The sequence below is a fragment of the Meleagris gallopavo genome, chromosome 2 (genome assembly GCF_905368555.1).
Source record: "Meleagris gallopavo chromosome 2, MGAL_WU_HG_1.1, whole genome shotgun sequence".
Taxonomy (NCBI): domain Eukaryota; kingdom Metazoa; phylum Chordata; class Aves; order Galliformes; family Phasianidae; genus Meleagris; species Meleagris gallopavo.
The window spans coordinates 48409001-48427083 of record NC_139405.1 but is presented as its reverse complement, the minus strand read 5'-3'; the positions used below and the strand labels follow the sequence as shown (position 1 = coordinate 48427083).

Here is an 18083-nt window from a genome sequence, read left to right as displayed (position 1 = left end):
TCTTAATGTAGATTTCATTGATAAAGTATGGATTTTTCTGTTATAAAGGCTTTCCAGCAAGAAATTTCACTGAACAACAACAAAATTCACCAGATAATTGTTCAGGGTGAGCAACTCATTGAGAAAAGTGAACCGATGGATGCAGCTGTCATTGAAGAAGAACTAGATGAGTTACGCCGTTACTGTCAAGAGGTCTTTGGACGTGTGGAACGCTATCACAAGAAACTGATCCATCTTCCTGTGTGTATACTTACATATGTATTTGCTTTACTGCCATTTTAAAATGTGAGAACAAGAAGAGAGAAACATATTGAAGCAAACTAACATGTAAATTTCCCAAAAATCTTGTGGTTTTAATCTTCTTACAACTCTAACCAACGGCCTCTCTTCATTGCATGCTATTTTTGTCCTGTTTAGAATGCAAACTTAATAGGTCTGGATTTTTTGTAAATCATGAGGAAAATTCACACAAATTGGAAATTTATAAAGCTTTAATAATATATAATTTCATTGGTAGCTCATTAAGTTCACTTTTATTTATAAAAAAAAAAATGATAAAGAGATTCTCTCCATGCAGTATGGATGGCAAAATTCCCTTTGATAACTCAAGTCCAATTGGAGAAAAAGAAAAAAACCTAGGTTTTCCAAAATATGAAAGAATATAATGAGAACACCAGTCATGTCAAAGGTCACCCACACTTCCTATTTGATTTGATTCCAAAGTTTTCTTTAACTTGATGTCTGCACTATAGAGGCATCAGTAAAAAGTCTGGAGACATTTTCTTGATGGGAGACTATGTGGTGCCACACGTAATTAAAATGAGTAAGCATGCTGAATTTCCTTGTTCTATTTTTTATGGCCCTAAAAATAATGAGGGAGGAGTGAAAAAGGATGCAAATGGAAACATCATTTGACCATTACCTAATGCTACTTTATATTTATGCTTTATATTTACACTACCCAGGCTGACTAGCAGTGAGTGTCTCTACATGTTGCGTTGATTGTTTCTGTTCACACTGTTCTTCTAGCTGACAGATGATGAACATGACCTGTCTGACAAAGAGGTGGATTTGGATGAATCAGCAGATCTCTCTGACATACACTGGCATGAAAAATCTGCAGACAGTGTTCTCTCCCCACATCCTTCTTCCAACCTCTCACTGCCTCTTGCACAGCCAGTGAGAAGTGAGCGATCAGGGCGGGATACCCCTGCAAGTGTGGACTCTATCCCTCTGGAGTGGGATCATGATTATGATCTAAGCAGAGACTTGGAGACAGCTGTTTCACGAGCACTGCACTCTGAGGAGGAAGATGGAGAACAAGAGAAGGATTTCTATCTGAGAGGAGCAACTAGTATAGCAGGTATGGTGGCAAATTATGTGTCCCCTCTCAGTAAAAAGGAGCGGATATTACATTGTGTCGCTGCTTGGCCAAGATGCTCATAGAAAAGTATTTTAAATTGCCCCTGAAAATCTTAAATAGGTTTCACTAAGTGATCCCAGTGGCCTTCTGGCCTTAGACACAGTGCTGGGAATTCCTGGATGACTACAGCCTTGGAAAATTGCAAAGGTTTGTGTGATATGACAGAGAATTGGCTCTGTCTCTGTGCCTGAAGCCTGCCAGATGGGATATATCATCTGTAACAGCAATGCATCATAACTTATTCTGACTAGAAGAAGCTATACTGAATATTTGCAAGAGGTGCAGAAATAACTGCATGATGAAGAACTGCAAATTATGAAGAAATGCTGAGGAAGAGGTCCACAACTCAAACTGTGAGATTCCTAAGTAAATCTTAACTTGGTCCGTATCAGGCAAGACTCCAACAACTGAGTTGTGAGGTGAGGTGAGATCTCAGTTCTTGCTCTCCTGCAAAGCTGGAAATCCCATCTATGTGTGGATAGTTTGTATAATAAATCTGAATGAATGAAAGTTAGCAAATGCAGCCAATTGTGAGGGAAAACTTAATGTTATATTGCACTCTGATCTTGTGGCTCTTTTGCTTTCCAGGTCATTGCTCTGAAAAAGAGTTAGGTTTCCCGGGATATTAAGAGACTCTTTAGCAGGCTCCGTGCATTTGTCTTCATCGTTTTTCCTTCTCCAGAAAGGATGTGTGCTATTGGAACCATTTATATACTCCATACCATGAAAAAGACTCCTGCTATAAGGACATTACTGAGCTGTCAATTTAGACTGTTCTTTTATTTTTTCAGATGTAGAGATCCCTGAAACTCTTGAGGCCTATGTAACACTTACAGAAAACGCACTCAAAAATATTTCTGGTAGGCATCAAGAAACACTAAGCAGAGCCAGGTGCAAATACTACAGTGCACAAGCATAACATCTCTCTCCTCTTATTGCATCTTTTATACTTTTCACAACTTACAACATAAATATTTCTTACGTGGCAGCACTGGCATGTTAATGTAGAACTATCTCGCTTTACTGCTGTGATTAAACGTATTATTGGGTGCATGGAAAAAACAATGATATTTAAACTATTTGCCCTCCTATGCTGGCTAATAAGATAAAGCAGATCAGTAATTTACCCATATTGGTATTTATTCTCTGAAGTCTTTCAACAGAAGTCAGTACTTTATGTTTCTGAGAGAAGAGTGATATCTGCAAAGTTTAAAGCAGAAAAAAAAGATGAAGTAATGGAATGAAACCTAATTGTTTAGTTTTGCCCATTTTTACATTTTTATATACAACCACTGTTTGAATTACTGCTTATGTATAAAGTTATAGGCTAGTTGTTGTCTCATTTGATTACAATGCTAAGGTGATGTCCTGTCCTCCAGTGTCTTTATCGTAGTATTTTATATTGGAAGACGGATTTTTTTTCGATTTGCGTTTTTGCACAAGATTAAATCTACTGTTTCTCTTGGTAGGTGACTCTCACACAGATGCGTTTACAAACACTTTCTTTTATGATTCCACATACTGCAAATTTGGAATATCAGACATTTTTAAATCTGTCTTTGGCACAGACCTCAGGTTCACTGTCTCTTTAAATTTTTTTCCCGAGATAGTGAAATAATACTGTTATTGATTAACAGTATAGATACAAAAATGTGTTTTAGTTTCATGACCTGTGAAAATTTTGGCACTAATGTGGGGAAAAATAATATTCAGCAGTTTATTCTATCTACATAGGTTGCTCCAAAAGTAATGTCTTCTGTATATTTCCTTAAAAACTACAACTGATACGAAGAGCACGAGCACAGGACACTATTTGATACAGTAAATTTTCAGCTACAAAAAACTACTTTTCAGTATAATCACCACCTCTACCCAATTCACACGGATGAGATTAAAGATGCTCTTCATTTCAGGGCCAAGCTCTGCATGGCCATCCAGAACATGGTTTGTCTTTCACATCAGTGTCATCACTGCAGGAGGCACCACCCACAATCTCACTGTGCTCACATCCAATGTTAGTTCTCCAACAGTACTCAGCAAGTGTTGATGAACAACATTGGTTGCATTTTTTTTCTATATGGAAGGACTCAATGACACCCCTTTGCTTCATCCATACTTCCATGTCAGACACTGTTTGTCAGCCTGCCCTTTTGCTGCTGTCTGTCACATGGCAACAAAATGAACCAGAATATTGTCAGAAAGGTTCATCCTCTACTGCCATACCAGCAACATTTGCCCCGATGTCATGGGCCAATGTAATAAAAAGGGAGGCATTACTTTTGGAGCACGCATTACATTTAGCAGAGTGACATTTTGTATGAAAAAAAGGTTTATCTTAGGGGCTCAGTTTTCTGTAAATAGCTGGACAGAAGGCTTCTTTTCTCTATGCGTGCTTTCAAACTTATTTTCATAAACTAATTCTGGCCATCTTTGTAAACTAACAGAAATTAGTCACAATGATAGAATATGAACAAGAGGAATCTCACATGGTCCTCCAGGCTGCAGACTGCTTCAGTCAGAATTGGCTGTATCTGATTCATATCACAAAATTCATTTGATCTTTATATAGAAAATTCAAGTTAGTCCTATTTCAAAAACATTGGTACGTGTTCTAAACAACCTGGTAGAATAGCACAATTTTTCAGGTGTGTTAAGCATTTTTGTCAAAGGTTGGGGGAAAAAAATTGCTACTTAATGTGGTTGTTTTAATCATCTGGAGACTACTAGCTGTGGCCATCCAAAAAATCCAGAGTCATCTCTGGATCTTGAGAATACAATTAAAGCAATATCACTTACTTTATCAGTTTTAGTCTTAGAAATTGTATATACTTTGCCTTCCAGACTGGTGAGGGACTCTCTGAGGGAAACAGTCCTTTCAGAATATTTTGCAAGCCTGCTTGAATCTGAACTCCTTCTTCATATGTTTACGGAAACCACATTCACTTGTACAATGATCTGTCCTAGGAAGATTGCTAACCATGGTCTAATGGAACTAGTTATCCTTTTGCTTTGACATTGCAGTTACTCATGCAGTTGCAGTCGTGTTTCTCCTTTACTGTCTATCTAGTATTCCTAACATACACTCTGCTTGGGCAGAAAGTAGAGGAAAGTTCTGGACAACTTGGATGGCAATCACTCTTTTTTATTGTTTGGTTTTTGATACAGGAGAACCTGGAGCCCTAGAAGCACATATACGACAGCTGGACAAAGCCTTAGATACCAGTCGTTTCCAAATACAGCAAACAGAAAACATCATCCGCAGCAAAACACCTACAGGACCAGAGCTGGATGCCACTTACAAAGGATATGTGCGTATGCTTGCATTTCATTACATGCTGACATTACTAAAAAAATTTCTGTTCTTAGTCACAAAGTCACAGTGCAGTATATTGAAACACAAATCAAATAAGCACTCCAAGTTTAGATTTGCTGTTGAAAGAAATGTAGCTGTTTCAACATAGCAATTAGATATTACTGCTTCTCAGACTTACGTTTACTAGTTGTGACCACATGCTTTGTTGTTTACATTATTAGAGTTTTACAATAGTGTAAGTTTACAGGAACATGACTCCAGGAAATTTATTTTAATATGATGGATTTTTTTAAATGTCCTAAACTGATTTCTTACACATGTGATATTATCTACTTAATGTTGATATTATTTAAAATTCCTCCACTTTTAAGAGCAAGTTTTATAGTTTAATGCCCAATATTCATCTTGATCCAAAATAATAAATATGCATCGTGTTGCATATATGAAATCTGTGATGGAAAAACTTTCTCAGAGAGGTTTTCTGGAAGAAAAATCTCTCCATAAATTATTCAGACCACATTTTTCCCGACAGAATTGAAAGATTAGGTGCTTGGATGCATAGTAATATTTCCATACATACGTTTATTTTCTTAATCATATCTTCTGATGTCTTAACATTAATTATAAATGTCACCTGCAGTCCTCCAGAGTTATTTGGCACAGAGGCACCGAGTTGTTTCTAATTCATCTGAAGTTATACGCAAACTCTTTATAATTTTCACATAGGATTCTGTTACTGCTAGGACAGATTGTCAAAGTAATAGATTTTTCTCTTCACACTTTGACCTACTTGCTGGAAATTTTGAAAGCTGCATTGCAATTTGCATTTTCCCTGCAACTGATGCACATTGAGATGGGATTTTTTGTTTGTTTCTTAACACAGATGAAGCTACTAGGTGAATGCAGTGGAAGCATAGACTCAGTAAAAAGGCTTGGATATAAGCTGAAAGAGGAAGAGGAAAAATTATCTGGACTTATTAATCTGAACAGTACTGAAACACAAACAGCTGGTAAGTAACATTTAGTTCTCTGATGGAAAGCAATTATGAGAAATAGAAAACATATGCAATGTTTTTCTCTGAAGTAGAGCTTGGTATTACATAACTATCTGTTATCATGTTCTGTTTAACATCTCTTAGAATTAAGTAGGGATAGAAAGTATTACTTTTATACATCATATGAAGACATTCTGCATGCAACTGCGTTTTAAGAACCCTTTCCTATAATGAGATGTAGTAATAGGCCTTTACAAAAGTCCATGCAGATGCAGTGCATTTTTATTGAATGTTCTCTTTTGAAAAATGATTGTTTATATTGTCCTACAAAACATGTAAGTCATAATTTGTTTCTTCTAGTATTACTTTCCACTTTTTATTGTATTAGCTGTCAACAAGACAGAAATTTATTTTTATAAATAAATAATCATATAAAATTACGGATTTTTTAGAGAGGCTGTGAAGGCAATGTCTCACTTCTTGGTTTGGCACAATATGCTATTCATGCAGTCTATTTTAATTAATGCTATTTTTAATCTTAAGTTGATGGTATGATACAACTTATCCTTCTCTAAGACACAGCATTTCAAGTAATAAGAAGAAATAGACTTTATTTGTTAGTTTTTTTAGGAGAGATAAGTATCCAGTATATCAACAGTATCTTAAGCAAATATGGTGATATGGGAATATTTAATTGTGAGAGTTACAAATACTAATGAAAATAGTATTTGGCTAGTCAGATGTATTCAGAGTGTAACTTGTTTGCAGTTATACTGATTTTATTATATCTATATACTAGCATAACCTAGTGAGAGGTTGTGTCCCGGCTTATTGCAGGGAATTTGGAACTAGATGATCTTAAAGGTCCCTTCCAACCCAAACCATTCTATGATTTGTTCATTCTATGATCACCCATGACACTTGTATGTATTTATTTAATTCTGTAAAGTCATTAAATGTTGATGTAAGAAAGTGGTAAAATTTCTTGCTGCCCAGTCACTTATCAAGACTTCTCATTTTTTCTGTCCAACATAATTTAGTTTTCAGTGGTTTGGTGGATTAGGGTTTTGGAGGGTTTGTGGAACATTTTTTGTACTGTGCAGTGCTCAAGTGATGCAATTGCTTGTGTGGCAAATGTGTTGGGTTTTTTTCACTTTTGTTGAATTTGGTGTTTATCATTCCAGGTGTAATTGACCGATGGGAATTAATCCAGGCTCAAGCTCTAAGCAAGGAGCTAAGGATGAAGCAGAATCTTCAGCAATGGCAGCAGTTCAATTCCGACCTTAACAGCATTTGGGCTTGGTTAGGAGAAACAGAGGAAGAACTGGAGAAGCTCCGCCGCCTTGATCTCAGTACTGACATACAAACTATCGAACTCAGGATTAGAAAATTGAAAGTGAGTTCTGTTTTTCTTTTCCATTATTTACTTTGTGAACAGACCTGAATGCAACATGTATGTTAGTGAGGTTACTGATAGTTGCAGCTGGAATGCTCTATTTTTTACATAGCTGATGACTGAAATAAGTAATTTCAGTGTGATTTTATGAATAACCTTTTGGCAGAAAAATGTATCAGTGGTATTTAGTATTTAATCCAAATGAATTTTTGAAATAGTAATTCTGTGGCTATTCTCTAATTCCAGAATGCATGGATAATTGTTGCAGTTATCTAAGCTGATGAAAGGAAAATAAAGCCAAGTTAAATAAAATCTCTTCTATTCAAGCTGGCAACAAAACAGCTATTTTCAAATAAATGCCTCTTTGGGACATATCTTGTGTGGAGGGAGGAGTGAGTGCCAAATGAGCTCTAGCCTAACTCACTGGTGTCATACAATACAGCTTAGGGAAAAAAAATGGTCTCACTTGGAAATACTCTTGTTGCTTCTTCAATTTTCTCAGGTGCATCAGGATCTGAATATTGCCTTTATGATCTGTTCTGCATATTTTGCAGCTGTAAAGATCTGCAAATGTGGTGCTCCACAGCTTCCCGTTCAGTTATTAGCATCTCATAAGCTTGGGCACAAAAATGTTGGGCCAATGTCAAAATGCACTGTAATCTATGCTAGGAATGAGGTGGAAAGATAGTAAAGACTGTTTCCAATGGTGATCCATTTAAAGCATATTAATGCTGGTCTTCACTGCAGTCCAAATATAGTTCCCATAAGTACTACAGAGGTCACTGTGACATAGGGCTTTTAAGTAAATGTTGTAAACTAGGTGGAAAAGGGTACATTTCACAAGAATCCTGTTCTTATCTCACCCACTCTTGGAAAGCCCATTAGTGCCCTCCAAACCAAAAGAGGTGGGGTTTCTTTAGTGGTTTCCAATATAAACAAATCAGTTTTTATACATGTTCTGCTTCTATAAATTGGAGTAAGTTGTTTATACTCCTTGTATGTTTTACTTTCCCTCAGTAAAAGCTTTTATTTTAAAACACTGCTGACAGCAGTTTCCACTTGAAAACATGTTGGTTTTTTCTGTTTATCAGCAAAACTGAGAAGTGAGGGCAAAAGTTTTATTGTGAGCAGAAGTACAATTGTCTTACAACTCCTTCAATTTTCTTGGGCCCTCCCTGTCTAAAATACCTGAAGTATTTGCCAGATCTTCAGACTTCAACTATGACTTCAGCCTTTTAAAAGTTTAATTGGCTGTTCTAGTTTATGCTCACAGTAAAATTTTAGTAGATGTTCAACAGTGAACACTTTCAGAGTCACACAGTGAGCACAGAAATCTCATACACAGAGCACAGGGGACTATTACAGTAAGATGCATTATGCAGTTGCTGAAGGCAAATGATTACATTCTTTTTGTACTTTCTCTGCTTGATTTTTCTGAAAGCTGCATGTTTTATTAATCGTCTTTCTTCATCCTGTCCCCCTATTCTTTATCATTAAGGAGCTGCAGAAGGCAATTGATAACCGCAAAGCTATCATCTTATCCATCAACTTGTGCAGCTCAGAATTTACTCAATCCGACAGTGAAGAAAGCAAAAAACTCCAAGAGCGCCTGTCTCAGATGAACATCTGCTGGGATCACGTATGCAGTATGATCGAAGAGTGGCGCTGCTCACTGCAAGATGCGTTAATGCAGTGCCAGGTCTGTATTGTGTCTATTTAAATGGTCAGCATCTAACGTATCAAAGATGCAAACCATGTAGTTGCTTGATGTGCTTATTGTCCAGTCTGGAACTTGCCTGTGCAAGATAATACGACTTCAGCAAAGAGATTTCTGGAAGATACATGTGCACTACATTGAAGCATATGTTTCCAGAGCAATATTTTCTAAGTTTGTCATCACTTGAATATTATTCTCATATACTATTTTACATTTTCTTGTAAGTTATAGAATTTAACCTAAGCAGGACCTATTATGGGATAAACTGAAAATTCAGATTTGACTGCTGTATTATCAAAACTAATCATTTACAGGATTTCCATGAAATGAGCCATGGTCTGCTGCTCTGGTTAGAGAATATTGACAGAAGAAAAAATGAGATTGTGCCCATCAATCCAAACCTGGATTCAGAAATCCTACAGGATCATCACAGACTTCTAATGGTATGGCTATAATTATCCCTTTCGCTTCCAAAGCACATCATCAGAAAAAAAGCAGCTAACCAGATTTATCTTTCTCTTCAGAGTTAGCATTGTATATTGTGTGAGGACACACACCTGTAGGACTGAGGTCAGCAACTAGCTTTGCTTTGGTGGAGAATACTACTCATTTCCTTCAATAGCAGAACTAGAGACTTAAAAACTTGGGCAGCTTTGCTGCTGTCTGTGTTGCTGTCATTTTGTTTTTAGTGTTTTGTTCCCTTAGTGAGAATTTACTACAAACATCAGAAGTGTTAAGCAGTCAGAGGATGAACTACAAGCTATTCTTCAAATTTTAAGTGAACAATTATCTATTTTACTTAGAACTTCTCAAGCCTGGAAATGTTTATTCCTTTTCTTTCCATTTCTTTAATTTCAATTGACTAGTGAATTCTTTGCTCTTTATTTTTTTCCTTCAAAAGTAAATTCAATTTAAAAAATCTGGTGCTTGCCCTTGCAATAGCAAATCAGACGTGAACTGCTGGAATCTCAGTTGAAAGTGGCGTCACTGCAAGATATGTCCTGCCAATTGTTAGTCAATGCTGAAGGCAAGGACTGCCTTGAAGCCAAAGAAAAGGTGCATGTCATTGGAAACAGACTTAAGCTCCTCTTGAAAGAAGTCATACGTCACATAAAAGACCTAGAGAAAGCTCTAGACATTTCAAGTAGTCAGTTGGTGAGTGTCTCTTTATTCCTTGCTGCTTCTTGGGCACATTTTGCTGCTTTAAGTACATTTCTCTGATCAGTGCTGTTGGTTGTTTTTTCCGTTGTTTGCATTACTTATCAAGAATGGTACACATTTAATCTTGAATATCACAAAGAAATCGTTATAATGTGAACATTTTTGTAATTTTTTAATCCAGTAGTTTTTTGCTATTTCGTATAGCAAGTTATCAGTTATCGTGGTTTTCTCATTCTGCCATTACCGATTCAGTGAATTGGCAAAGTATGTGAGATAATTATTCTAGCTGCAGTATTGAAAATTATAATATGTCAGTTTTCAGCAGAAAGGAGAATGTATTTCAATCTGAAGAAAAAAAAATAATAATAAGAGGCATAAAATAAAATAAATCCTGTAATTGGCTAACTAATCTCCATCAGTGTTGAGCTGTACTGCAAATCTTCTCAAGTTATCTTGTACTTCAAGGTATTTGAGAAGGAGTTATGCATGCAAGTTCACCAACAGTGACAGGTGGCACAAAGTAATGATTTCAAGGCTCTCTGTTAGTTTCGAACTCTACATTTTATTTAAAGCCTTAGATTAGAAGAGTTCATAAGGTATGAGAGTTTGGCTGTTTTCACTTCTAATGAGTTCTTGTCTGTTGGAGTGAAATCATGATGGTTCCCGCCTCTTCCAGTGATTAAAAGCCAATTAAAAAAACCTACTTTTTCTCTGTATTACCCTTAGCAGAAAATGCTTCAGCTGATACAATTAACTTTAGCTATATGTTTGTTTCTCTTCAGGAGCAACAGAGACAACATGGAATTCCTGAATCTTGTAAAAATTGCTAACAAATATTAACCGTTTGGGATGGGTTTGTGTTTTTGTTGTTGTTGTTTGCTTGTTTTGTTTTGTTTTGGAAATAATGCAGTAAAGATTTCACTCTGAGGTTGTTGGGTTTTTTGAGTTTGCTTACCTGAACAGATGGTCTGATCTCCATTTCTTCTGAATTTAGGATTTGTCCTCGTGGTCCTCTGCTGATGAATTAGACACATCAGGCTCAGTGAGTCCTGTATCTGGACAAAGCACACCAAGCAGACAGAGAACGGTAATTTTAAGTCATCAACTTTCTACCATCTGCTGGGTGGGAGCTCTAGATATCTACAGTAGCTCTAGCCAGCTGAAAGGCCCCCTGTCTCACTTGATAGGAAAGGAAATGACATAAATTAAGAAAAAACACAGCTGCTTTCCCTGACCGTGCTGCATATCCCATCCTGCATGAAATCAGAATTAGTAAATACTATCTAAAACCAGGGCTGTCAGTGTGGTTGGTTTACCATGGTATGGCATGTCATGTCTCTTGTATTTTGCTCTAGTGATGGCAGCATCCCAAAGTCTGGTCTTGTCTGGTATAATCAGTCCTCCATTTCTGTTTGGCCTTCTCTTCAGAGAGCTGCTTCATTGAGAACCTCAATAAGAATTTCTTATTGAGGCTTTTGATGAATGCTTAAATAGAGCTGAAGGGCATATAACTTTGTTCAAAACAGCTAGCTGAACAGGACCTAATCAATGGCTATGATGGCAGCTCTGGAGTTGCCTGTTTACATCGCTGGCACAAAATTCAAGAAATGTAGCAAATACATGCCTAGTACTTAACACTTCCATACTCTAAGCCCAAAATGGAACTGCAATTATTTTGTCTTTTTCTGCAATTCTATTGGTTGATTACTTCACTTTTTTCTTTAGTTTATAAAAAAATCATAAGATTTTGTTTATTTTTATTTTTTCCATTTGCACTTTTTGTAAAGCCTCTGAGTTCTGTCTTGATAAACTGTATGGCTCTTGAATTACTATTATTGGTGGTTTTTTTTACATTCACTAGTTTCCTCTTAGATTCTAGTATGAGAATGTAAAGGAATACTGGCTTTTCAAACATAAGAAAAGAACATAAATCTTTATACTTTATTACAGAAGTCAATTTTTCAACTTTTAAATCTGAACTTAAATAATTAATAAAAATTCTGATATCACAGATGTAACTAGAGAATCCCTGATCATAACAGGAAATGGAAGAGTATCTTACAATAAAATCTTTTTCTACAGAGTACGTAGAATTATAATAGATTTTGTCTTAACATTTTAATAAGCATTTGTCTATCTCTAATTTGTTAGTGTTCATGTACATGACTACATTTTTTCGTTTTTCTTCATAATGTATAGCTAAATTTTATGTCTCCCTGGGCTATACAACTAACCCAAAATTGGGTCTGTTTTTCAGACTTCTGTTTTCTTTTCAAGTAGATTTTTGGAGGCTGCTGTGATGTTGTTTAGAATTTCAGTTCCAAATATGCTGATGCTAAATAAATAAATAAATGCTAATACCAAATTTCCATCCGATTGATAGTCATCTAAATGCATTAAATATTCCAGCAATTCTAGGTGTAGGAATGTGCCCACACTTATTTGGCCTTATGGGGAAGGTGATGAAAAAGAGGCCAGACACTAGAGGGAGGCCTTTTGACCATATTTTTATCCCTGATAATTAGTAATTTTAATTTTTCAGCAAATACATTTTGAGATGTCTATATTTCCCCATATTCCACTCAATTTCAATTTCACATTCCAAATTCTTTCGGCTGAATTGCTAGTGTTTTTTTTAATTATTTTATTTTATTATTTTTAATTCAGAGTTCCTGGCTATAAATGGAACAGCTGAACTCTTACTTGTTTCACTGTATATGTTACAATCATTTTCATACTCAGGTAGAAACAAAGAAAAGCCAGTTTCCTTGGTTCATGGGTATCAATCACTTCATTTGATTTATTTTTGTTTCCTTTGCTGCACTTTTAATTTAGTTTCATCAGTAGCTTGTCTTTATTTGCCTGGACTGAACATTCTTCTTTCTTTACCCCCTGTTCATTGCAAACAGCCACGGGGCAAATGTAGTCTCTCACAGCCTGGACCCTCTGTCAGCAGTCCACATAGCAGGTACCTTATTCTCCTGGTTTCCGCACTCTGTTCTAGAACCCTAAGAGGATGATGGAAATTGGCTGTGATTCTCGTCTGTACACACTTAGTCTGTCAGGTGGACAGGACTTAAAAAATTGAAAACTTCCCTTTTGTTACTAGTTTGGCAAGAAGTGCTCTCAATTATTCCATATTCTTTGTGAATAGAAATACTGGCTAATTCTTGAAAATCTACAGTTTTTGCATCCCGAGAATGACATGCAATAGACATTTGTGTTTCATGTGGTGAGTCTGTGTTCACACTCACAATATTCAATAATGATTTTGGTGTAATTTAACAGAATTGCCAGTAGGTTCATGGCAAACACTTTTCATCATCCTCTTTACCTCTAGATATTAAATTAAGGCAGGTAATAGGCCAGTATTCTAGAAATCACAAAAACCCACAGATCTGGATGAGACATACTAACATCCTTTTTTGTTTTTTTTTTGTTTGTTTGTTTTGTTTTTTCCCTCTTCTAAAATGTTTCGTCCAGTTTGTGGGTTTTCAGTACATAACATTCAAAATTAAAAGTCATAATTCGAGGGGTTTTAAACTTGGGGTCACTTCCTCTCCCCATCAGAAGACTGCAACATAATGTGCTAATACTGCCATGACTCTTGCCTAGTGTTTGCATCCGTGTATCGCTCTGGGAGCAGCACTGCCCTATCTCTCTCTGACCAGTAGAGAGCAGACATGCAGCTACAGCTTCTTGCTTTCCACCTTGTTTCCAGCAACCTGTCATCTCTGCAGCTAACGGTGCTTCTGCGTTCTTTGTTGTTGTCAGTGTGATACGTGTACTTTCACTCTTTCACTGATCAAATCACTAGCCTGTACAGCTACAAAATTTAAAAAAATAATTGTAGTAAATAAGCAGGCATATATACACAGTATGTATTAAGTGGAACTCTCATGCTATTCCAGCATCTTAGGCATTGAAAGGGGAACCTAAAATAATCAGAAAGTATGAGCAAGATATATTTGTACTTATAAGTCCAAAGCTCATTTATTCTCCGTATAAAAACATGCACTACATTATAATTGCAACTCTCATTGAAGAGAAAGATTTGAGGTTGGAAGGAAAGCAACATGACATTTAATATAGAGATTGAGCAATAATCAGGCAGCAAAAAACACTTTGAGATTATTATTTTTTTCCATAAGCAAAATAAGTGTTTTATTCATCAAAATATAAATTAAATAATAGTAAGTAAAACTACTTACATTTAGATGTTCTCATAGACATTTATTTTTAAAAAATTGTTTGCTCTATAAGTATGGCTAGCTACTGTGAGTGGTGTTGTAGTTGCAAAACTAACAGCACATAACAGCAGACAGAACAGAAAAAGCATCTTTGACTGCTTCCACTGACATTAAGATTCTGTCTTGCTTTTAGGGTTTTGTTGTTGTTGTTGTTGTGGGTTTTTTTGGTTTTTTTTTTTTTTTTTTTTTTTTTTTTCCATAATGAAACCACATAGAAAATAGGTGAGATACATACATACCATCTTTCTGCCTGTAGGAGAAAGAATTTTTCCAGCTCCAGTCTGCTATGAAGCTTGGCATTCTGTTTCTTACAGGGAAGGGGAAAAGGGAAGAGTGGGGCTTTACTCTGCAGCCATTAACAGCTAAGAAGAATGGAGAGTGTCTGTGGCAGATAAGCATGCTTGCGCTAGCAACATTGTACTCAAGAAACACACTGTGTTCACTCTTCTGCTCTCCTGTATGGTCCAACAGCCTATGCCAACCTGTTGAGAAGATTTCTGGCTGTAGGTGTGAGCAGCTGGCTCAGAGCACAGCTAGCAGTGCTTTGCTGCTTTGAGATCAGCCTCTATTCTAGCAGTGGCATTAGTGCGGCACCTTTCAGATCAAGTCTCTCCAGCACTGTTTATTAACACATCTTGTAGCAATACAAAACAATGTTCAATTTGTCATTCAGACAAGCATGGAATACGAATGAGTCACTGCTGAATAGGAAGTTTAATGAAATGCGCAAGCCAGACAGGTTGTGGTTGATGTATAATGTGGTTTTAACTGATAAAGCAGTACAAGCTGTCACTGTGTTCTTTAATATTTTGACATGCCTCTGATCAGAGTACTTTGTGTTTGATCTTGCACTGGATCAGCAAACCCTGTTAGAGTTTAGTATACAGGAGAACTCAAGTCAGTTTTAAAATGTGTATCATATAGGTAGTTGTGAAGAGAAGTTCATTTAGGGATCATGTTTTGTGTATACCAAATGTGTTATCACTTTGCCTTTCCATTATCACAGCAGAAAAAAAAAAAAAAAAAGCCTGCGTAGTGTGATGCTAAGCAAGGTATAAGTTACACTGTGGATTTAATTAAACACTCATTCGAGAGGTATTAGTGTTGCTGCGCTAAGTGGGAAAAGCAAATCCAAGAAGCAACTCCTCTTCCTTCATCAGCTTAATAGAGCTGTCTTAAATGTATACCTGGATCTGTGCCTGTGGATTTTTCGAGGTAATTAAAATGTTAAAAAGATTAAAATAATTGTGCAATTTGCTCAGGACTGTTTACATTGTCTCTCTTGAGCAGTTCTATTCATGTCTTGGCGCCACAGTACCAACCTCCATTTCCTGCTCTGCCCAAGCCTTCCCAAATGACTAGTGGATGTTTAAAGGACACTTGCTGTTCTTGGAGCAGACCAGGCCACAAAACTCTTCATGGCTTTGGCCACAAAACGGCAGTCATTGCCATGCAGTAGTTTAGACAGGAGGTTTTCACTTGGATTGTCACTGTTATTCTCCCTGCTCCTTTATTCTCACTTACTGTTTGTTAAAATTCTTATTTAACTACCTATATGAACACTTGTCTCTTCTAAGCCAGGGTGAGATTGGAGTCACGTGATTGTGAGAGGTAGGCAGAGAAGTGAAGTCATAACACAGCCAACCACAGTCACTTTTAGAGAGTCTCAAGCCGACAATAGGAATCATTGCATGCTCTCAAGGGAAGAACATCATACCACCTCATAACTTTAGTGAGGTCTATCATAATAAAATCATCATCAGTGGGGTTGGTTTCTTTTCGCAGCTATATTACATCATTGTCTTTTAGCTATTTGTCAAACAACAGCTCTAAATTTCTTTCTTCACTACCATCAGTGTGAACTTCCAAATGTATAGCAGAAGGTTTTATTGCTACTTTGAATACTGTAATCTTAAATTCTTTGATCTACTTCTTAAGCCTATATCTGACCACTGAAGTCACCCACTTTTTTGTGTAATAAGCCAATCCTATTTTGTATTTACAAAGACTTTCATCTTCTGTCATCCTAAAAATTAATTTTGCTGTTCTTACATTCTGTGCAGCACTCTTTTCATAAATGTATTAAATTCAGACTCATCTTTGATCAACTCCAGTAATAACATTCTGCTATCACAGTGGTGACTCTCAATATGACTGTTGTCTGCTTACCACTTCCCCATTAAACTTCATTTATTCTTATAATTTGCTTGAATGATAAATTCTTCTGTTATAATACTTCAGATGTTTTCTGCAGTCCAGATGGATTAGTTCAACCATATTTTTATTCTCAGAACAAATAAATAAATAAACTAAAAATCAATCATCTTTAAGTGCAGGTACTCATCTGAGATGAAATTAAAGTTCAGTTTGCTCATCTGATCTATAGCCTGGTAAATTAGGTTCTCCTCTCTTGAAATGCTTCAGAAAGAGCTTCAATTTCTCTGACATTAGAAAAACTCCCACAGTAAGAGTAACTATTGGTTGCAGTTCTGAGGTTAGTTAATGAGATTTCTTGGCATGAAGAAGCTTACAGTTGACCAGATCTGCAGCTGTACCTCCAACTTTGTTTAGTTATCAGGAATTGTCCTTGGAGCAAGTAGCAGGTGGTCTTACTTCCTTCCCTTGAGAAACAGCAGCCAGTGTGACAATGGTGAAGCAGTCGGATGAGAGACAGCAGAAGATAGATGCAAGAGAAAGAAATTACATTTTTCTCAAAAATAGTATATAGTACTTCAGCTTTCCCTTCTCCTATTGGAGTAAATAGGATATTGGCCCCTTCTCTATAATGATCATTTTTTGTTAATAGTGTATGTATATTTTTAACCCTCTTTCCCTACCAAATCCATTAAACACTCTAAGCTGAACATTCAATTTTTCAGCTAATTATGTCCATTACAGATGAGTACCTGCAATAAACTGTGACAGTACAGCACTTGAACTTTTTAGAACTCACCCTCTGAAGATGTTTTCATGTTTCATTATTTGTTTGTTGAATTTTTTCCATCCAGTATTAGAAACTGTTGTTCAACACCCTACTTCACTGCAAAAGAAGTGTTTTGAGATTCTATGTCATAAACTGTTAATTTTTGAAAGAAAATCTACAACCAGTTATTCAGTTCACACATACTTACACTCTTTCTTCCTGTTTGTAGTGGTGGTGTTTGGTTAGGGTTGGTCGGTTGGTTTTGGTTTAAGTAAATCATAAAGCAAGCTGTGCTACTGCACCAATAGGAAAAGCCTGAAAAACAAAAGGATAGATTATTTTGATTCTGCTTTTATAGACATGCCTCCTACTGCCCCAGAAAAACTCTAGGATCAATGAAGAAAATTCACACTTTACTCATTATGAAACAGCTGTTACCAACTACAGAAATACAGCTTTTTTTATGCTTGGAAGGTAATTAAGCACTCCTTGTTCCCTTTGTTCCTACCTCAGCCCATTGACTCTCTCTCTTGGCATTCTTGGACAGTAAAGTCCTGATCTAATTGAACTTTAATATGGAATGCTCTGATGCTGTTAAATGTGCCATATCCTTTCAGTGTGTTCTTTTTAATATGTGATCTTGCATAATTCAATAAGCAGCTTTCCATCCAGGCAACAATAACGCAGATCCAAACAGTATGCGATTTTTGTTTTGATCACTCCTTCCTGAGATATTTAAGTCAAGTTAATCATTTAACTTACTCAAGTTTTCTTTGTATCTGTTGATCATAACGAACTCTATGAAGTCTGTCTGGCTTTCTTGGAGTCAACATAGTAGGATGATACATATGTATGAACAAGACATAAAAATAATCTCAAGCACAGAAAGAATTATTTCCTGATCA

The 18083-nt window shown here is 36.3% G+C and overlaps 1 protein-coding gene and 1 long non-coding RNA gene across 10 annotated transcripts in view; one reads left to right on the top strand and one right to left on the bottom strand.

Moving 5' to 3' along the window:
- The window catches only part of SYNE1 (spectrin repeat containing nuclear envelope protein 1), a 295330-nt gene that overhangs the window by 263944 nt on the left and 13303 nt on the right, over nt 1-18083 (top strand). For 6 of the 9 annotated variants that reach the window (XM_085217048.1, XM_085217047.1, XM_085217044.1 and 3 more), the window contains 11 exons: nt 49-240; nt 1030-1363; nt 2215-2283; nt 4589-4731; nt 5620-5746; nt 6916-7127; nt 8626-8826; nt 9159-9287; nt 9787-9999; nt 11000-11092; nt 12915-12973. In XM_085217048.1, the coding sequence (XP_085073174.1) occupies nt 49-240; nt 1030-1363; nt 2215-2283; nt 4589-4731; nt 5620-5746; nt 6916-7127; nt 8626-8826; nt 9159-9287; nt 9787-9999; nt 11000-11092; nt 12915-12973 (1772 nt within the window). The remainder of the gene's footprint in view (nt 1-48; nt 241-1029; nt 1364-2214; nt 2284-4588; nt 4732-5619; nt 5747-6915; nt 7128-8625; nt 8827-9158; nt 9288-9786; nt 10000-10999; nt 11093-12914; nt 12974-18083) is intronic. The other 3 variants (XM_085217052.1, XM_085217046.1, XM_085217049.1) reach the window with 2 other exon arrangements.
- Nucleotides 13880-17494, bottom strand: LOC146544968 (uncharacterized). The gene is made up of 3 exons (XR_014881327.1): nt 17387-17494; nt 17209-17295; nt 13880-16876 (listed from the first exon to the last, which is right to left on the bottom strand). It is a non-coding gene; the product is annotated as an uncharacterized LOC146544968 (long non-coding RNA).